The sequence below is a fragment of the Mytilus trossulus genome, chromosome 11 (assembly GCF_036588685.1).
Source record: "Mytilus trossulus isolate FHL-02 chromosome 11, PNRI_Mtr1.1.1.hap1, whole genome shotgun sequence".
NCBI lineage: Eukaryota > Metazoa > Mollusca > Bivalvia > Mytilida > Mytilidae > Mytilus > Mytilus trossulus.
Genome location: NC_086383.1, coordinates 22,898,551 through 22,922,276, shown reverse-complemented (window position 1 = coordinate 22,922,276; position 23,726 = coordinate 22,898,551). Strand labels below are relative to the sequence as shown.

At 32.6% G+C, this 23,726-nt stretch overlaps 1 protein-coding gene across 1 annotated transcript; it reads right to left on the bottom strand.

The window, feature by feature from the left end:
* Window positions 1-18,468: 18,468 nt before the first annotated feature.
* LOC134689861 (uncharacterized protein F54H12.2-like) lies at window positions 18,469-19,785 on the bottom strand. The gene has a single exon (XM_063549830.1). The coding sequence runs from the start codon at window positions 19,783-19,785 to the stop codon at window positions 18,469-18,471; it is 1,317 nt and encodes a 438-aa protein (XP_063405900.1).
* Window positions 19,786-23,726: the final 3,941 nt, after the last annotated feature.

The following is a 23,726-nucleotide window of genomic DNA, read 5'->3' as shown; positions in this document are numbered from 1 at the left end:
ACAGGATTCATATTCATATCTGGTTAACATGACATATTTGATTGTTCTAATCCAGAATATGCATCTAATTTGTCATTGAACGTTAATCAGCCATACATTCATTCATTCATTCAAAATGGTAGCAAGAAGAAAATTTGACTTTCTCCATAAGTTGATATCCTTGTTCTGGTTCTGTTGCTTATTCTTGATTTTCTGAATGTAGTATTTTGTGGACCGTTGTTGGTCTTTTTCTGTTGTCACGGGTATTGTTAGCTTTGACTGAAACCGACACTGAAAATTAAATTGAAACCAATTATAAGGTTTGCGTTATACTCGGTGCAGAATAAAGGCATTTGTAGTATACCTCTTTTCATAAGTCATAAATCGATAGAGAAAAAACAAATCCGGGTAACAATCAAAAACCGAAAGAAACACATAAACTATAAGAGGAAAACAACGAAAAAACAGCAGCACTAATGTGCAACAAACCCATACAGAAACAAACTAAAAGATCAGAATGGGTATTTTACTGACTTGGTAAAGACCATTTAGAAAAAATAATGGTTGGTTGAAAGTGGATTTGTGTCTAGCCAAACCTAGCACTTTTTTAATGGTAATGTAACACTAACTTGACAACATTACATGACAGGACTACATTACAAATTAATTCAAGAACATTCAGAACAGAGAAATACACAAATACAATTGTACGTTTCGATATGTTAATAGTTATCAAAGGTACCAGGCTTATAATTTTTAAAATACGCCAGACGTGCATTTCATTTATATAAGACTCATCGATGACGTTTAGATCAAAATAGTAAGAAATCTAAATAAGTTTTTAGTTACATAGTACTGATGACCCACAATTCTAACGAGAAGTGCCAAATACGGCTAAGGTTATGTATGCATGGGATAATAAAATCTATAGTATTTAAAATAATTTATACTTGTGCAAACAGTATTCCTAAGAATGACCATATTATTGTTATTCATGTCAACATCAAAGTGCTAACTAACCACATAATAAAAATAAACACGTAAAACTAGCTAGGGCAGCCCATTTTTAATTTACAACAAAACCACGCATTTTCTTTCACACGACTTAATCGACTCTAGTCACAGAAACATCAAAGTTTTTCTCATTCTACGATGACATTGTTACAGTATACAGTAAAACCTGACTAAACCGAACCCTTTCAGGACTTGATATTTTGTTCGGTTTTGGGAGGTTTTCGGTTTCATCAGGTTCACAATGCATAACATGTGATATGATTGGTCTTCAGAACAAGTCTGGATTACACAGGTTTCCGCTTTATTCAGGGTTCAATTTAATCAGTTTTACTGTACAAGTACATTGAAAAGCCAGTATGTCTAATAGAATGGTCACTTCTAAATTCTATATGCACGGTATTATCAACTGACACGATATCTGTAGGTATAGAGGTACCACTAAAAGCAAGATGACTTGATTTGTCCAAACTGGTATATATCTACAAAACAATTCATACATTGATTAAACTCATGATTGTACACGACTAAGCGACCATGTGTAATATTGTATATGAGATTGTTTTTAACTTTAGACAATTCAGATAACTTCAACATAACTTTGCAAAGTATGAATTTCATAAAAAAAAAAACCTCTATTTAAAGTAAATAAATTCAGTTGATTTGGCATTCCACGGTATGCCTTTCCTACAGTGATTTTCATGACTAAGCTTCTTGCTTTAAAGGAAGTTTTCAACCGAAGGCTACTGCTTGTTTTGTTGGGCAGTTATTTTTTTTACGGACATGAAGTCGTCCAGACGCCGTCACGATTATTAATATATATTTTATTATATCAAATAATTATTTCAGTAGTTTTGAATTATTAATCCCCAGCAACAACAAAAACACGCGTTATTTATTTAATAAATCTGACATTTTGATAGCGATTCCTGACCGCTTTACATGTACAAGTCGAGCAAGACGGACTAACAAATGTGATACAATGTATATCGCTGATGGTGGGAACCAAAAATACGTGTAATACCGTTAAGCGTATTTTTTTGCGGGTGTAAAATTTCTTGATTTCCATTGAATAAGGAATACGAAATATTTTGGCGGTACTTATTTTGGCGGATTTAAAAGGTTTATCAATACCTCTGCATGTACATTTTTAATTTGCCGGATTTTTTTGTCGATTTTACTCTATCCGCGAAAATAAGCTAAAATATACACCCCGCGAAAATAACCTGCTATACGGTATTATTGAAAGCACATACCTTTAAAACATCGTGACGGTCTTCGGTGCTAAAAGCCAGGAAATGTATTACAATTTTTCTTCCATTTTGAGTCTCAAAACTCCAAGCTCTCCGATTGTTGTCCGTGTAATTCAATGGATACAAACTAGCCGAAATTACTATGCCTTCAGTCGGATTGATGTAACTGTAATCTACAATGATGAATAGAGGAGGAAAATATTGACTAGGGGTAATAAATTATACTCTGACCCAACTTCGAAATGAATATGCACAAACAAACTGTAATTTTCATTTCCTTGAATATTACTCGCCGCGAGATCAAAATGTCATGATTTTGATTGATGCGGCGTTAAAGAAAGAATTTCATAATTTTTAGAAATCCCCTCCAACCTTGAAAGAAATAAATAGCTTCTCTATGCAGGAAATTCTTCCAGCATATTATATCAATTTAAATCCACAACGTCCATAACTCAATGCAATAATGCTTGTGTATTTATCAACGACAAAGTAGAACTAGTATAATAGTATATGTTATTTGGAAATTTATTGCATTTGCGCTAAAGCGGTGTAAAAAGGAACTGTGTAGTTTTTGCCATACGCGCGTCGTATTTTCTCTTTATGCATTTTTATCTTGTTTCTTAAATTATTCATTAAGTACTCTCGTCTTCTGATTTGTCAAGGCGTTGTTGGATGTTGTTTTGTTTAACAAACATAGATCTGATGTGTATTAGTTGTCGTCTGTTTATGTAGTTCCTACGTGTTTTTCGTTTCTCGTTTTTATATAGATTAGACAGTTGGTTTTTCCCGTTTGAATGGTTTTACACCAGTAGTTGTGGGTCCTTTTAAACCTTGTTGTTCGGTATGAGTCAAGGCTCCGTGTTGAAGGGCGTACTTTGACCTATAATGGTTTACTTTTATAAATTGTTATTCGGATGGAGAGTTGTTTCTTTGGCACTCAAACCATATCTTCCTATATCTATATATAGAATTTGCACGTATATGAACACACTTTACGGTTTATTATCAGTTACATTGGCACCGTTAATGCTATTCATCAATCTTATTATGAAATTTTTTTTTTGGTCAAAATAAAAAATAATAAACAAAGAAATTACAATAAGTTACACAGACATATTGGTTGCTGAAAGCAGCTTCACATTTTGTTTTTCCCCTGCATGGATTTGGCCAGCAGGAGTTCTCATTCTAAAAGGGAAAACAATAATATTAGCCCTTTACGTGGATATCGAATTATCAGCACTTTAAAGATTGTCAGTTAAATCAAGTAATTGAACTTTTTTAAACAGAAATTAATTTTAACTTAAAGAGAAATCTTTAGAATATAATTTGAAGACTTAATATTGCACTACCACTTTGTAGTATCTACATGAATACACGTATGTTAACATACGTTTGCTGTTACGAAATATTAGAAATTATTATAAATTATGGAATGTATCTCCCTCATGCAAAGCTCTTATTCCTTTCACGGATTTGGCTATACTTTTTGGACCTTTTGGATTATAGCTCTTCATCATTTATATTAGCTTTGGATTTCAAATATTTTGGCCACGAGCATCACTGAAGAGACATGAATTGTCGAAATGCGCATCTGGTGCAAGAAAATTGGTACCGTTAATTTTATTAACAATTATGCATGTATGTGATAAAAAGTGTTACGTGGACGATCAACATACTAATGAAGCAAGATTTAAATTTTTGTATACATGTGTTGAGACTGATATAATTAGAATTATTGTTAAATTTATAAGCGACATGTTCATTTCTAGAAATGCTCTATTAAGCACAAAATAACTGTGTGGTACCACCTCCGCATATAATGTTTATAAATTTGGTATGATATCCATATTTTTGTATGTTTGTGTATAACAAATTTGTATTGTCTTGGTATCAATCCTGTAATTTTGGATTTTAAACCAATAAAAATTACTTACTTACTTACATACATTCATGTCATTCATTTCTGACAGCGGTAATAAGCACTTCATTTTCGAATAGATGTCAGATTTATGACAGTTATGTTGCAGTCGCTCTACTAATGTCTGTATTCGAGCGTTTGATTTGCCAGGTTTTTAACGATTTTCCCCGGTTGTGGATTTACCTTGAATTGTATTATTGTTAAGATATTTTTCGAATTGGACGGAGAACGAATCACTAAAAATTAACATGTATGAGCAACACGAGGGATGATAACGGTATAATTTGCTATCACTGGCGAAGTACCTGATATTACATCGATTGATGATGCAGATTTATTGCCCAGTCTCTTGTCTTTTGTGTTTTGTATTTTTTTTTTGTATTTGTGTTTTCAGTTTGACTTTTTACTAACGAATCCAAAAATCATCATATAACATTTGTTTATTGTCTTCTGACATACTATAGATGATTTTTCTTTCTTAATATATTTAAAGAAAGTCATCAATTTACCAATGTTTATTTTTTCTTTAAAATGAACATGTTGTTGTAATGTGTACGAATATTTAACATAAACCGAAATCTTTTTAGATCATATTTGCTTTAAAATAATATTTGTTAAACTGCAATTGCAAATATAAACTGATAAATCGTTTCTCCTAACCCTTAATTTTAAGAATCATTTAGTAAAGAAGATTGCTATAAATATCTATAATACTAAAATTACGAGGTCCAATTTGTCAGTCGTCATCACGTAAAAACGTCAAATCAAAGAATTCAACTTTATATATAACTAATATAGTACAAAGGTGTAGATTAAAAATTACACCACTCCAGGCTATTTGTTTTCCACGTAATTAATATTGCGAATAATTAGGAAGTTCCGGGTCGATTCCGATACCGATGCCAATAGTATAATCACCTGTTACCTATAACCTTATATGTACGTTCCGCATCTGACAGGCGCACCACCAAACGGTGTATTCATGATTAATATGCTACATACACGGGTCATACTCACAGGGTTCACACTACTTAATTGTCAAATTGTTACCTTAAGTAGTATTTTAATCAGTAAGAATTTCTAAGATTACAATACGAATACTAAAAATCTGGACTAAAAATAAGGCGTATTGTATTCTACACAGTTTTCAGTTTGTTAGCGGCATGACGTAAAACAGCGAATCCAAGAATTCAACTTTATATATAACTAATATAGGACAATGATGTTGATTAAAAAAATCCTCCATTCCAGGACCTTTTGTTTTCCAAAAAAATAATATTACCAATAATTGATAAGTTCCGGTTCGACGGGTCCAAACAGAAAGATTTGAAAGCAGAGAAAACTGTGTATCTTATAATCGGCATGACTTTATCAGATGTCAATATTAATACTAAAATAAGGCTTGCGCATAGGTAAATACTTTAGTTCAGTCACGGACCCGCGATATCACGAGTGTGTTCTAGTATATAAAAAAATACTACAAAATAACAGTGCGATTTGTAATTGCTCTTTGCAATGAGGAAGTTCGCAAGCATATACACTCTGGGAGAAGTTAGTTAGTTGTTAGCAATCAATAGACCTGTTTCTTTTGTTCAAATGGTCTGAGAGTGAAGGATGAAAGGAAATCTAGAAATACGCGCTGAAGATGACAAATTTAAAAACAAAACTAAGCTTCTTAGTCAATCTTATGGAAACATTAGCTGATAGCTAATATATTCAATATACATGTTTGTACTAAGTTTCACAAAATAATATGAAAAATAAAATTAAAAAAAAAACAATAGGTAGAACATTGCAAAGAATCCCCACGATCTATCATGTCATTGTCATTTGGTAATTTTAAGCACTTAACAGATTTTTACCAAGTCAGAAAAATGAAAATTGCTATCCGTTTGTGTGATGTCTTTGGGCTTTTGATTTTGCCATTTGATTAAAGGCTTTCGATTTTGAGTTTTGCTCGGAGATCAGTATTCTTGTGATTTTCCTTTTTGTTAAGATATTATTTGATACTTATGATGCCTCTAGCTACAGGGATGGTGATTTTTCAATGACTTAATTAGAATCTACAGTCAGAATTATTGAACAAATAATAGTAATACTATTCATAGTACCAATGTTACTGCACCCGATGATCGTTTCGACAATCAATATGTCTGAAACAGTGATGCTCTATGACAATCTCTGTTAAAATCTAAAACTCAAAACAAACGATATGGGCGATATGGAGCTGATCAAATAAAAATCAAAATCTGAACAAAAAATAAGAGCTGTGCATGAGGGAGATATATTCCCTGATTTGAAATTATTTCACTTGCAAAAGTCTGTGATAACTTTATTTACCTGATCATGAACTGGTTCATCTATTTCCGAAAAATGTTTTCCCTTCCAATATAACAACGTAATGTTTGGACTTGTAAAGGCTAACAGTTCACAGATAAGATTTGCGCTATCATAATTCACAGCATTACATTCATAGTGAAGCATACATTCTTTTATACATTGCTTTGGACCAATGTTTCCGAACACAAGCATTGGATTGATGTCCAAGAATTTGTCTTTCTGAAAAGATCCACCACTTATATTCAGCTTCCCAAAAATTAAACAAGGTGAGCTATATACAAACAGCAATAATACATCCTTCATTTTGAGCAAATTCCTAAAATATTGATACAAGCTAAAAATTAATTAGCTAAAATGAAGTCATTTAAATATACAAATAGCTGGACTAATAATTCAATTCAATGTGAAACTTATACCGCGGTAAGTTAAAAACATTATGTCGCGATAAATTCTCAATTGAAATTCAATGTTGAGTTTTCTATCCTGTTGTGTGTGACTTTGTCGTGTATGTATGTCATTGTGTTGTCAGATTGTTATCGACTTATAGGTTTGAATATGACTTTGGTATCTTGCAACTCTCTTTAACGTAGCAAATATAAAAAAAAAAATACTTAAGCAATTTCAGACATTATGCTTTAACACTTTACTTAGTATTATGCATACAATCATTGCAATACATATGAAGAAATATATTTTTTTTTAACTCTTACTTTGTATGTGAAATTTTTCTCTGCACCATTTCTTAAAACTAATTTGAACGATAATTAATAAACATTATGAAATATAAATAAAACGATCTTACCTCATACTTCACGTATTTCAGATCAGTAAAAGCTTTGCAATATATGCATTATTGAAATTTTGATCTGCGCCATTTCTTTCAATACATTTAAACGATAATAAATAAACATTATAATCATGATAATATAAATAAAATAATCTTACTTCATACTTCACGTATTTCAGATTAGTAAAAGCTTTGCTATATGTGCATTATTGAAATTTTGATCTGCACCATTTCTTTAAACACATTGAACAGATAATAAATAAACAATATAATTTAAATAAAATGATTTTACTTTATACTTGACGTGTTTCAGATCAGTAAAAGCTTAATGTTGTCATGCAGATTTTTATAAACATCATACAATGAAAACTAAGCATTGGATTTTTTTGGGCATCTGCTAATGTTAATGTTACATAGCTAAGTGTATATCGAGCACCTAGTTAATAATTTCAAAATAAAACACAATTACATACAATATGCTTTCATTAATATGAAATATTTGTTTAATCTATCTAAAAATGTTTAAAATAGTGATTGTATCAGAGTCCATTAGTTTACGCAAATAGATAATTAATATAAAAATATATGATTGCTATTTTGTATATCGATATTTCAAAACGTAATGAATGCCTTTTGGTCTCTTTTGGAAAGATTTTTCATTTGCAATTATACCACATCTACTTAATGCCATATGAATTTCAAAGACATGAAAACATTAGATATATAAAAATTTATAACTTATGAAGTATAGGAAAATATACGTATGATATATTTTCTGATATTAGAATTTTTTAATTCTCTTATGTTATTGAAAACTTTTTTCTTCATGATTTTTTCTGTTTGATTACACAACGTATCTAAATGTAATTAAAGTCCATTAAACGATTTCCATATCGATTATAGATCAAGTACTTTAAGGAGAAGTCGTTATGTAATCAGGAAAAGTATCATATGTTATCAATGTTAAATGTCAATGTTATCATTGTAGATATAACAGAATTTGATGAAACTGTCACCAAAGTGAGAGGTTTAGCGCATTTAAACTAGGTTTAATCCATCCTTTTCTACATTTAAATGCCTGTTCCAAGTCAGGAATATGACAGTTCTTCAATTCTTGTCCATTCGTTTTTGATGTGTTTTGTCATTTGATTTGCCATGTGATTATGTACTCTCCGATTGGATTCTCCTCTGAGTTCAGTACTTTTTAACTTTTTATAAGACCTTGCTTTTTCAAAACCTCATCCATGTCAATTCTGAGACATGAATATTCTCTATTCATGATATTTCTATTTTTACCTATATTTTTTGCCGCATTTGCTTTTCAAAAATAACACAACATAGTACTACAATAAACAAAGTTGTAGCCTGGAATTCCAGGGAACAAATACCACGTGATTGATTCAGTGCCAGTTGACTCTGAATCTAAAGTGAGGCTGAATAAATATATGCATAACTTAGTAGACAACAAAAAGGTCGTTTAGTTTGGTAGTACTATTGGTCGGGATGGATTCATCGAAACGATTAAATACACCAAGAAAATCGTCAAAAGTGTACTGTGCATGCGGGATAACACCGAAAGAAAGCGTAGTATAACATGTCTAAAATTAAACGGGAAAATAAAGCTGGGGAAAATATATCGGAGTTATTGGCAAGGTATGGACAGATTACAGTTTCAGAAGGGTGTGTGTGTCGAAGCTGTTATGAGAAATTTTTGAAAATAGACCAAACTGTTGTAGACTTTATAAAAAAAGTGCCAATCTTCAAAACCAGGTGTTAAAAGGTGTTTGAATGACATAACCTTCATGACCAAAATAAGAGTAATAAATTGTTCACAAGTTCTCCAGTATCTTTATTTTAAACTCTAAACTCAGGCAATTCACGGTCTCAAGTAGCAGTTTCTTTATTTCAAACTCCTGTTGTAAAGAGTAACTTTGAAAGTCCAGTGACTCTTGCGCTTCAGACAATCAAATCCAGTCAAAAGATCGTTGTTAGATGATAATGGCTATATGTCTACTCCTACATGTCCAAGCACAAAAGCAGTTTCTATAATGCAATCACCATTGGTCAAGCAAACTGGTCATTGCTTTGTTCAAAGAGGGAATACTGTAGATCAATTGAATACCCTCACTGCATGAGCACCTGAAATCAACCCAAGTTTTTGGAGGGGTTCGTGTTGCTTAGTGTTTAGTTTTCTATGTTATGTCTTGTGTACTATTTTTTTTAACCAATTGGTCTTCAATGTAGCGAGAAACTCCTGCTCCCGGAGGCGTCCTTCAGTTGGCTCCTAAAAAAATATATATACAAGACTTATGGTGTACTGTTATACCACTGTCCCAGGTCAGGGGGAGGGTTGGGATCCCGCTAACGTGTTTAACCCCGCCACATTATTTATGAATGTGCCTGTCCAAAGTCAGGAGCATGTAATTCAGTGGTTGTCGTTTGTTTATGTGTGACAAATTTGTTTTTCGTTAATTCTTTTATATAAATAAGACCGTTTATTTTCTCGTTAAATTGTTTTACATTGTCATATCGGGGCCTTTTATAGCTGACTATGAGGTATGGGCTTTGCTCATTGTTAAATGCAATGCGGTGACCTATAGTTGTTAATGTCTGTGTCATTTTGGTCTCTTGTTGACAATTGTCTAATTGGCAATCATACCACATCTTCTTTTTTTTTTTATATATAACAAAGTCAAGAGGCTCCTGACTTGGGACAGACGCACATTTCTGGTACACAAAGATATCCAATCGTATCGTTCTTTATCGTTAAAAAAAATCGTTAGTTCCGAACAAATCTTAACTAACTACAATGTAGTAATATGCATAACAACCAAGAAAGTAATGAAAGTTTATCCGAATGTTGCCGCGTGAACGTAAGAATGACGAATACTAGTAGCAGACGATTATTGGTATCACAAAAAACAGTTTATTAATAAATAGTCCACGCATCTGTCGATTCCAACGTATCTATGTTTATTTTCTTTCTAAAAAAAGCGCACGCAAAACGAATTGTGTGTGATTTTTACGATTTCCCTTTCTTTCAAATGCTACATTTTGAGTTTACCCATTAGATACCCAGTGTATATTGATACTGATATGTTTTAAATAAATATTAAATTGTTACCCAATTCACTATGCATAAATATGTAATATTAAATTGAAAATATTATTTTTATGAACCATCAGTGTACGTTATGCAAAAACCTGATTGTTATACCCGTGTTTTTTTTTTATTGATCAACATTGCATGCCCCTACATTTGTGTACATGTACTGACCAATAAAACACAACCCTTCATGCTTCTTTCCTAATAATATTCAGTTTTATTTAAGATATATCAATTTTTGGTATACCGTTTGATCCCGGACCACTATTGCAATACTAACGTATTTAAATTATTGTCGTACTTAAAATACCCTCATCAAAAGTTAAAATGAAAATGTAGCATAAGTTTTGAATTAAAAATAAAACTCAACATGCTTTACAAGTTACAAACCATGTAGTGCTTTGGTACGGTATATTATTATACGCCCGTCAACATTTTTAGTTTTAAAAAAGGAGGTTTTCACATGTGGGGATTTATTTATCTCAGAAACTATTTATGATTATTCCATTTAACTTCGCACACAAGATGTTGGCCGTAGCTTGTGGTGTAATATTATGCATTATCCAAACGCATGATAGTGCAAAGTGTTTGGTTAGATTCGATCGAAAGATGTAGAATGACAGACATGTTTGCAATTTTTGACAATATGATTTGCTATGCTGCTTTTGTACTAAAATGCATGTCGCCATTTGCAAATACATTATTTAGTTTCAAGATACATGTAAGAACGAAGTACAGGTTACAAGAGCGCAATTATTTATTTAAGTTTTACCGATATGTTTTTCTACCCCAAGATAGTACTCAGAACAGAATCATTTACGGCTTCCGATTGGATGATGCAGGATTGGAAATACATTTAATTGAAAGCTTATTCACGAATAAAATGTGAATATTTTACGAAGTATAGATAACATCTTCCATTTCTGCACGTCGGATCCATAAAAAATATGCTTTTTCATTTAGCGAAAAAAAGACGACCTTTTCAACTGAATTTCAAGTCAATTTGAGCCGCATGACCCTAATTTATGTGTTTGGTTATAATGCAACACTGGCATTTTTAGATACAGGAATTCCTACCCGTTTTTCCCTATTTTGTGTAGTCTTCTAGAAAAAAAATGCGGAACACCAGTAGTATCCTATGGAAAATGCATTACGAATAATTGCGCTCTTGTAACCTACATTCACATGTTATGATTAGCTAATTTGACTCATCACAGGATTCAACTGTGTTGTCGTTGTGACTTGAACATATCAGTACTGTATTGCGCCATATACTAGATCGTTATAAAAGTATTTGTTTGTGCTGTAAAGTTTTCACCCAATTATATTTTTGAGTCCTTGAATCACGTTTCCTAAGTTACACATAGTTGTCAAAAAGTGCTCTTAACCCCGCTTTAGTTCTACATACCACATGATTTAGAAAAAAAAGATGTGATATGATTGCCAATGAGACAACTCTCCAAGTGATATCAGCTGACACAGAACTTAACAACTATAGGTCACCGTGCAACATTAAACACTAAACAAAGCTCACACCGCATAGTCAGCTATAAAAGGCTATGAAATGAAAAATGTAAAACTGGCCTAATTTTTGTACAAAATATAAACGAAAACCAAATATGTAACAAATCAACAGACGATCGACAACCACTGATTTATAGGCTCGTGACTTGGGAAAGACACAAACATACATGTAATGTGGCGGGGATGCTCAGGTTAGCGGGTCCTAACCCTCCCTTTAACCCGGGACAGTGGTGTATCAGTACCACATATGAACGAACTATAAAAAATCAGTTGAAAAAGGCTTGACTCATCAGGTGGACAAAAATACATTTTAGCGGGGTTCTAACTCTCTTTTTAACCCGGGACAGTGGTGTATCAGTATCCCATAAGAATTATCTATACCAATCAGTAGAAAAGGCTCAACTCATCAAATTTAAATAGAAATACTATACAGGGTGGAAGTTGAACATAGCGTTTATTTCATCGGTATTAATATGTTCAATCATTGATAGAGACGAGTTTACTAGTTTAGATAACTTATAAAATATATCAAAAAAACATTCTAAAAAGATTCTTAATCAACATAAAGTCAGGACAAGTAATATCATTCATAGCATTAAATTGATTGATTCTTATATTGCAGTCTTATATATTTCATCTATTTGGATAAAAACCTCAGTCATTTGTCTCTGATAATGTTTTCATATCGTGGGAAACATGTGTACTAAGTTTCAAGTGGATTGGACTTCAACTTCTTCAAAAAATACCTTGACCAAAAACTTTAACCTGAAGCGAACGGACGCACGGGCGCACGGACGGACGAACGAACGGACGGACGAACGAACGGACGGAGGCAAAGACCTGAAAACATAATGTCCCTTTACTATCGTAGGTGGGGCAGAATTCAAAGAATAGATAATAGCGGGGTTTCTAAATTATAAAAGGATAGGGTATAATGGGCAAAATTAAAAAAAGATCTCATGTATGTAAGAGCAATTGCGCGGAAAAAGATAAGAATTTAAAGATGAAGACTTTCCTATCTAGTCAGTAGTGTGTTATGAGACTGCCCTCCGTAATCTTTTCTACCATTTTAATTAGGGAGATTACGGAGCCCATAATCCCCTCTAATCTTCTTAAGCCAGCTTATAATCCCCTCTAATCTTCTTAAGCCAGCTTATGGTACGATTTAAAGCAGCTTATGATGCAACTTTAAGCAGCTTATTATGCAATCAATCGGATAAAGATAATCCTTATCTTTTAATCTAGATTAGATAATCCTTATCTTTTAATCTAGATTAGTGCTCCTCAATGTTTTTGTTCCTTTAAGCACATCATTGTGCAATCAATCGGATTAAGATAATCCTTATCTTTTAATCTAGATTAGTGCTCCTCAATGTTTTGTTCCTTTTTTTTTATCCCGATAAGAGTTAACAATTGCTAATTATAATCTATTTGTTTTCGGATTAGAGAACCGAGTATTAACCCTTTTAATCCTGATTAGGATAAACAAATGCTAATTATAATATATTTGTTTTCGGATTAGAGAAACGACTCTTAATTTATATCCTAGATTAGAGGAATCCCTTTTGATAATTAACCAGTTGTTTCCAGACAATGAAAATCCAATTGTTTTCGAACTTAATTAGCGGATCCTTTGTTTGAATAAAGGGAATTAATTGTAACGGAAGGAGAGACAGGCTATTTTTTATTTTTACAGGAAATACTCTACACAACAGATTGCAAGAGAGAAGAAATATTAACAAACCGCTAACTGTATTTTCTAACAAACTAGTTGAGATAAGGATATTTAAAAAAATGAAAAAAGTTTTTCTTTCTTTCTCTTTGTAAATTCTTGATATTATTTTCTTTCTTTTCTCAATTAGTTTGTTTAAAAATAAACACCTCGTTGTCTCATCTGTATATAGTTTCTTTTAACACAAAATAATAACACATTTCATGTATTAATCATTTATTCAAAATATTCTAGATTTAGTTAAAACATTTAAATTGTAACCATTTTTTTCTCTTCTTTTTTATTGTAAATATACTGTTTATGTCTCGTTGCACATACATTTTCTTTTGGGTTTCCAAATTAGTTTCTGTCTTTTTTGTCTTTTTATTCCGTTGGATGTATTCATTGTCACTATCTTCACTGTATTCATCTGTTTCTTCTTTCTCCTTATTTTCTTCTTCTGTTTTCTTTTCTTTATAAGAGGTAGACTCGAATCGTACTTTGTTTGTTTTTTCGACATTCCTAAACAAACAAAGTGGAATGTCAGTAGACTTTAGAAATTGGTAGAATTGATGTATACCAGCTGTTAGTTTTCTACGACCAATTGGAACTGTTGAATCACGTATCAAGTCAACGATATGAGTGTTTGAAATAACTTTTCCGTCAATGCAAACTTCACCTTGTTCGTCCCACTTAATAGATGGTTGTTTTTGTAAGTAAAGCAAAAGTCGCAAGGCTTTGTCTTTATATCTAGATGGAATAGTGATATTGATTAACGATTGTAAATCATCATGTAACGGTTTCTGGTCATAAGAAAGATTGTGTTGGTCATTGTCTCGAGGTGGAGTGTCATTTAACACCACTTCCGCTTTCGATTGATCTTCGTTTTGTTTTTGTAAGACAGCCTCGAATTTATGTTTAGGAATAAGAATCATTTCCTTCGTCATTTTAAGTGAGCAAGCACAATCTTTACTACTATAGGAATGAGATTTGATCGATACTTTAAAAGAAGTCTCTTTCGATGTAAACGTTGGGTGTCCTCGGCAGTGATTTTACGAATAACCGTTTTGTACTCCAACAGTTTCTTTTTATTTAGCGGAGATAGTGTAACGACTCCATGTAAAATGTTGTATATACATTCTAGTAGGATCTTAAATTGTTCATTATTCATCGTTTTTATCATTGCGAGTCTTTGTTGATCCTCAGCGGAAGCCAATAAGGATAGAAAATTAACGTGTCTAATCACTTGCTTACTCATAGCTTTTTAAGTATTATTTCGGAAGAAAAACCACACAGTTCTCTCCAATGAATATATTTGTTCTAAGTAAATAAAGTTTGTCTGTGTGAGCGCTCAAATCAATCGTCAAGTATCCGTATTTTTTTTTGGTGGCGAGTTCGTAGGCCGACATGAAATATTTCACCTGACCTGGTAAAATTTGTTTAGCAAGTACGGTTAACTGGTGTTGATCACGATGATTTTTCAGACAAATAATGTAAGATGCATTCAGGGAAATGGTGCGCATGAATTTACCCGGAGAATGATATAAATTCTGAGTAAGCATTAAAAGACTTATGTTCTGATGATGAGATTTTACCGTAAATAAATTTAAAACTTCCACATCGTTCACTGCTGTTGCGAGCAAATCGTCTAAAACCAGAAGCATATGTTCCCTTTTTTCTGACCATGCATCCACTTGATCACTGCTTGGTAAACCTTCATGAAAAGTTATATTGTTTATTTCTTTTTCCATACTTGTGAATAATTCTTGATAAACAGAATAGCAATATACAATTTTTACAGGAGGGGTTGAAAACATACCTCCAGCTTGTTTAATTATGCGAAAAGTCAACATAGTCTTTCCACTTTGTGTCGGTCCCACAATTAAAATAGAACATGGTGCTTGGAAAGGTAAAAGCGTACGATCTCCACTCGACATGGTCTGAGTTTTTTCAGTTTTTATTTTCCCACAAATGACTGAAATAAAGTTTAAGTTCGAGTTTTATATGTTTGATACATAAGTATTTTTTGTTGATTTTTCTTTTTACATGTATTTAGCTCCTTTTTTATATTTTGGTATGTTTTTTTTTTACGTGTTTGGCATCGGTGTTCCTTTTTGACGTGTTAAGCTTCCGTTCTCAACCAACAATGCAAAAACTGTTAAAAATCATTTGACCACAGAATATTGAAAACCAACATTGAAAAACCAAATCGTGAAAGAAAAGCCTCAGTTCTACCAACAAATTTCAAAAAGAAAACAAGTTAAGAAATATTTATTGAACGCACAAAATTTCAAACATGAATACAAGAATATAAATAATAAATAAAATTACATACAATGTACAATATATGAAGAAATTTAAAAAAAATAAAAAATGTCATATTAAGTTTTCACGTGATTTGATTCTTTTTTCCATTAAACGGTAAACATTGTCTTTTATTGTTTGACTACGTAGTCTGTCCAATACGATCACGTTAAGTAGGAAGTAATTGCACACAAATTCTGAAGACATGTTCAGTTTTTTTACGTCTTCTCTGAATTTAATCAACACATCTAAAAGTAAAAACGAACGACATGCTGTTTCAAAATGTCTTTCCAAGTGCTCCTGCTCGCTTTTCATCAAACATTCGTGGTTATGTTGACTGGGGTGTTCAACTTGGCAACCAGAACACGTTTCTTTCGTTTTCTTTGTAATCAATTCCTGTAACACCTCGGCAAAAGAATAGATCAAGACTGTAGTTAGAAGCTTCTTCTCCATGCCCGACATGGCGATTGTTCTCAAAACAAATGAAGTTTAGTGATCTTCAATAAAAGAATGTAGAAACACTATACTCTCTTTCAGATTACACAATTTTAGCCACACGTCTCTGTTGATTTTGATTTTTTTACCCTTTACAACGATATGAATGAATGTCTTTTGCTGTAGTCGTCTTCCTGTTTTCTTAATAATTACTTTAGTCTCGTCGTCAATGGTAAACACAGCTTCTCTCTTCAATAAATTTGTGTCGAGGTGTTCGTAATCACATTTGGTTGCTTCTCTCACCAAATCAATTTGACACTGAGTCATGATGACTGTGGTGTTTTTATATACAGTGATTTAAATACAGGTATATTCATGCGTAGGGTCATACCATATTCGTGCATGCATAGCCATGTTTTTTTTAATTAAACTTTTCGGATGGATGGATTTGGTAAAATATATCCAGTACACCCACTCAATAAACTAATCCATAATTCAGTGTTTCCATTTTGCATTGTTATATTAACAAGTGATGCTATAACAATTGTTATTACAATAATTATTTGACAGAAATACACGATTTCTGCTTTGGGAATATTTTCTCCCATGAAGCGCCAAGTCGTTTGTGTGCTCTCCGTATTACTTCTTGTCTCTTCCATGTTGGTAAGTTTAATAAAGGAACCACGTCGCTTATCACTCATACCTTTAAATACGTTTTAAAAAAAGTCATTTTTTTTTTCTCTTTTAATTAATTATAGGTAAAGAACAGTTTGGAAAGAAGATCCTTCTTCCACTGTTCAATTTGCTTCTTTTCCTCACACAAATGATATAGTTTAATCAATGTTTGTTTTTTTAACTTACAAAGATATATATACATTCTCCCTTTTCGCTCCTCGAACACGAAAGCGTTATAAATCATCTCTATCTCATTCATTATTTGTATTAAATGGAAATTATGAAACAAGTCTTAAAAGAGGGGCTAAAGATACAAGAATGACAATCAAATTCATAAATTGAAAAAAAAAATATCTGACAACATCGAGGATAAAATAGACGAAAAGACAACGTTTGTTAAGCGTACAGTGACGAATATTACATACATATTCATTGGCACATGATTTACTAGAATACAGTTTCGCACCTCACGTGTATAAAACGTACAGTGACAAATATAACATATAGCACATACATATTCATCGGTATCATTAACGTTTGTTAAAATTACAGTGACAAATATTACATATTGAACATACATATTCATTGGTAAATGATTAACTAGTATGAACTAAAAAAACCACCTTATTATTAAAAAACACCCAATCATTTTAATTAAATCAAACAACAACAACCATACTAACAAATTATACACTCTTTTATAAATTGAGTGGTCTTTAATTTAAATGGACCTTACGCAGTTGTGTAAATCTTTTCTTCATTTCTAAGCGGTGTGTAAATATAAGTGCGTTAAAATCACGACTGTAAAAAAAATATAAGATATAAATTATTCGTGGTCTTCATAGAAGAATAAAACATTTGTGCTATGTTACCCAATCTCCATGTTCCAACTGGTCAATTTGATTGATGATCTTAAATATCTTTTCATACTTTTCTCGCTAGACAAAGTCAGAAAATGGTTTTTTACTTTCTTTTCCTGTTTCTATTTTGTTTACTATTTTTTTTTAATTTAGTGTGTGTCTGCATTGTTTTAGTTCGAGTTTTATATGTTTGATACAAACGTATATTTTTTTATTTGGTTTGTTTTTGGTTGTGTTTAAGTTTTGATGAAAAACATTTAATTAAATGAATGTTTACCACTCTTGCACAAAATTTCCAAATTGGTTTTCAAACTTAATAAATTACCTGAAAGCAGGTAAATTACCAAAAACAATGTAAAAAAACCTTAAATCAATGCATCAGTTCTATAGCGAAGACATTTTAAAAGACGAACAGGAAGAAAAAAAACAAGTAAAAGAATTATATTTGAATATTTATTAGACAAATAGAAATATTAAACACAGAAAAAGAAATGTCATATAATGTGGTTGTGTCATAACATAATCTAAATAGGACAAAATACAACAAACAGTATTAGGTATAATTTTAGTGTTCTACTTTGATCTGACGATTTTCCGTTATTTCAAAATAGCCAGAGTTTTCGGCTAAAATGAGTAAAGAGACAGTTTCTGGTAAGGGTGTTGCAAAATGACATTCAAGTCTGACTTTTCCTTGCCTTACCAGTGACAGATAGTTGGCATCTGAAAAGTGAGGTTGTAAATCGAAACAGAATAAAGCATATCCATTGTTGAAGTCCGATCTAGTTATTTCATTCCCCGCATCTCCGCCCCACTTTCCACAGTTTTCAAACATTTTAACGTACGCTGCAACATTTGTTGCACCCCGGTCTTCGTTAAATTGTAGTTTCAAAGGAATTCCATCTACAGGAACTCCATCACAGTACAAAGTTATTTGTTGCAAGTCAAAATGTTGAAAATTCCACGGATTAAGTTGATAATCACCGTTCACGGCGTTTGTCGAAGTTAGACCCATGATGATTCGTTTTGGTTTCACGTCTTGGAAAATGTTCTCCAACACTGCATTCGTACTACCCATCATGAGAGTGATATGTTTCATTACTGTTTTTGTATAGGGATATTTAGCATTTGTTGATTTCAATGCTTCCGAATGAGCAAAAATGATTGCCGGATTGACCTTAATTTTACACACTTTAACGACAATATCTTCAATGACAACATCATAGTCCGCATCGTCTTCGCTTGACATTAGACAGAAACTCGGTCTACTTCTGAAAAGTTTCAATTTTACGTCAACCATATTTAATAAGTAACGATCCATTTCAAAAAGATCGTGAAACAACATTCCTTCCATATCAAGGCTCTTAGAATTACCTATCAGTTTTTTCCTTTCGTAAAGACCCGTGTTAGTATCAAATGAGTCCATGTGTCCACTTCTGTCCTTATAAAACAACGCACTCGTTAGTTGTGATGCTTTTGCATCTTGTCCATAATCGAGTAGCGTTTTCATCATGCATTTGTACGAGTAGTTGGTATTACTTGATGATACCAGTGAACCTTGTAGGTAACAGTCGACTTGAGAAAAAAGTGCATAGAAAAATCCATTTACTGGTGCCACCTTTGAATCTATAGCAATATTGTCTCCATTGCTATGTTTTACACGCAACTTAACATACAGTTTCGACCGTCTGAGATCGATGTATTCTAGTCCGTTCTGGGCACACAAATTAAATTCTATTGGGTTGTAGGCTGTTACTTGTGATGTAGGCCGACATTCTTCATACGAAATTGACTCAACTCCTAACTGGTATGGAGGTATCTCGAAAACTTCTAATTGTGAAGGAATAGCTTCTGTAAAGTTATTCTGTGATGTTAGTAAAGCCATTTTTAATTCATGTACTCTGAAAAAACGTCTCGTTTTGGTTCTCTTTTCTTTTTGCATACGCCAACTCCACTGCTGGTTGCCTTATGACTGGTCTTTCGTTTACGTTTTTTTCCTTTTATATGCAAACCCTCATCTTCTAAAGACTCTTTAGCCATTTCGACCATTTGCGCACTTGGACTAACTAGATGAATATTGTACTTTTCATTAGATTTCGACGAGGTTGACGGTGATTTTTGATTCTCAATAGGTATCATAAAAGACCCATTTCGTCCGGTATTTTTAATGTGCGTTATATACGTTTTATTATTCCCCTGCACAACATTTTGATAATATTTCGACCACTTCTCCATGCTTGGAATGTACATTTTGTCTGCATTCATCGTTGACACTTCCCCTTTCTTTTTCTAATATGTAGTGTACAGGACAAACGTTGATTTAAAAATGACGCTTGTTCTCCACTTTCGTCGAAAATATGTATTTCTAAGTCGCGGATTTCAGTTTTTTTCACAGGTACGAAAATAGGGTTAGAAAAAACGTAATTCCAAGTATTGTTTGGTGTAGGAAATACACGTCGTAAAAGTGAAAACTCATTGTGAAACAGACTTACACCCATACATACGTCACAAAAAATGTATAGTTCGTGTTTGGTTTTTTTAACAGTTGAAATTTTCTCCTTGGAATAAAAATCCAAAACAGCTATTTCCCACTTTCCTTCTAAATACAATGTGTCACTTAGGTGAACCTTGAAATTTGAAGGTATATTTTCAGGATAATACTTATTTGATTGATCGTTGAATAAGAAAATAATGTGATCCTCGTCAATATCGTCGTTTGTCATGATAATGTTTGAATGTCTTCCTCGGGAATGTATTGGTTATACTTATCAGGCCAACCTTGAAATTTACACAAAAACTCAGTCTTCCCTCGCCTTTTACGCTTTTTAAGAACTTTCTCTACGACCCAGAGTGATGCATCTGATTTATCAACAGCTTGGAGTTCAGCAGAATAATATTCACCTAAAATCATTTCATCGTTATAAAAGGAACCCAATTTATAAATGTTGATGTTCTGCTTTTTAAATCTCCGCACAACTTTAAATATCTCATCCGTCCATTTTTGACTATAACTTCTGTTAAAGATGTGTCGCGTATAAGCAATTCGAACAAGAGAACCTATTTTATATGTGTAACTCTTTCGTCGTTGCATTCTTTTTTTTCTCTTCAAATCTGCTTCGGTTTTAAGTTGTTTCGTGTTTTTAGTATTTGGTCGTACCTTCTTATCATGTGATTTTTTTTTGTTCAAGTATTGTTGAACCCATACATCCGCTTCGTTTTCTGGTGTAACATCGTTGGGGGCTATGAAGTTTAAGGACCTGTGTGGTGTTGCATTGTAGCTCTTTACAAACTTTTGTAAGTTGTCAATGTACCGATACGTTCTCTTTTTAGTAAAGTAACGATAAAATTTATTTTTTATGGTTTGTATCACACGCTCTGCATAGTTTGCTTTTATCTCGTTTTTAGTAACAAAATGTCGCACTCCCCTGTCCTTGAAAAGTTTTTGGACAACCTTCGACTTGAAACACCCATCCACATCCGAGCGGATCTTGTCTACCTTTGCTGATTGGAGGATTTTTTCAAAAGCTTTGGCTATATCAACACCTTTTTTACTCTTTGATGCTTGCATCCAAAGCCGACGACTAAAACAATCTATGGCAACTAGTATAAAATTAAATCCAGAGTTCCATTGTGATAAATTACTTACTTGCATTAGATCAACGTCCATTAAGTTACCAATTCCAGTTGTATACACACGTAATCTCTTAAAAGAACGTCTGGGAGTTTTTTGTAACGAATAATTGTCTTGTGCATTTAACCATCTCTTTATTTTGTGATAACCGATTTTTTTCCCATCCGCATTAACAATGTGATAAAGTTTGCTAGCTGAGGAAAAAGAACTTGGATTTTCTAAATTGTAATAAATCGGTGCCAAAAGATTGTTCACTTCTTCGTCCATTGTGTTATAATGAACTTATATCCAAACGAACTCTCGAGAAACATCCATACAAAATGAGAATTTTTAAACCAGTGAAAAAAATATCCAATAAAGTTCTTTTTTTCTCCTTGTATTTTTTTTTATCACAATCAATAAATGTGTACCTTTGAATACTTTGTGTGTATGTTTACCTCTCAAAATCAATATTCCACTCATAATAATCCATTTTGTGTGTAGCTATAAAATAGCATGTGTGTATACATCTCAATGATTTTTAACAGTTTTTTGCATTAATGGTTGAGAACGGAAGATAAACACATCAAAAAGGAACATCGAAGCAAAACACGTAAAAAAAAAAAAAAAAATAATAAAAAACCATACCAAAAATATAACAAAAGAAGCTAAATACATGTAAAAAGAAAAAGAAAAAAAAAAAAAAACCAAAACAACAAAAACTACTTATGTATCAAACATATAAAACTCGAACTTCAACTTTATTTCAGTCATTTGTGGGGAAATTAAAACTGAAAAAACTCAGACCATGTCAAGTGGAGATCGTACGCTTTTACCTTTCCAAGCACCATGTTCTATTTTAATTGTGGGACCGACACAAAGTGGAAAAACTATGTTGACTTTTCGCATAATTAAACAAGCTGGGGGTATGTTTTCATCCCCTCCTGTAAAAATTGTATATTGCTATTCTGTTTATCAAGAATTATTCACAAGTATGGAAAAAGAAATAAACAATATAACTTTTCATGAAGGTTTACCAAGCAGTGATCAAGTGGATGCATGGTCAGAAAAAAGGGAACATATGCTTCTGGTTTTAGACGATTTGCTCGCAACAGCAGTGAACGATGTGGAAGTTTTAAATTTATTTACGGTAAAATCTCATCATCAGAACATAAGTCTTTTAATGCTTACTCAGAATTTATATCATTCTCCGGGTAAATTCATGCGCACCATTTCCCTGAATGCATCTTACATTATTTGTCTGAAAAATCATCGTGATCAACACCAGTTAACCGTACTTGCTAAACAAATTTTACCAGGTCAGGTGAAATATTTCATGTCGGCCTACGAACTCGCCACCAAAAAAAAATACGGATACTTGACGATTGATTTGAGCGCTCACACAGACAAACTTTATTTACTTAGAACAAATATATTCATTGGAGAGAACTGTGTGGTTTTTCTTCCGAAATAATACTTAAAAAGCTATGAGTAAGCAAGTGATTAGACACGTTAATTTTCTATCCTTATTGGCTTCCGCTGAGGATCAACAAAGACTCGCAATGATAAAAACGATGAATAATGAACAATTTAAGATCCTACTAGAATGTATATACAACATTTTACATGGAGTCGTTACACTATCTCCGCTAAATAAAAAGAAACTGTTGGAGTACAAAACGGTTATTCGTAAAATCACTGCCGAGGACACCCAACGTTTACATCGAAAGAGACTTCTTTTAAAGTATCGATCAAATCTCATTCCTATAGTAGTAAAGATTGTGCTTGCTCACTTAAAATGACGAAGGAAATGATTCTTATTCCTAAACATAAATTCGAGGCTGTCTTACAAAAACAAAACGAAGATCAATCGAAAGCGGAAGTGGTGTTAAATGACACTCCACCTCGAGACAATGACCAACACAATCTTTCTTATGACCAGAAACCGTTACATGATGATTTACAATCGTTAATCAATATCACTATTCCATCTAGATATAAAGACAAAGCCTTGCGACTTTTGCTTTACTTACAAAAACAACCATCTATTAAGTGGGACGAACAAGGTGAAGTTTGCATTGACGGAAAAGTTATTTCAAACACTCATATCGTTGACTTGATACGTGATTCAACAGTTCCAATTGGTCGTAGAAAACTAACAGCTGGTATACATCAATTCTACCAATTTCTAAAGTCTACTGACATTCCACTTTGTT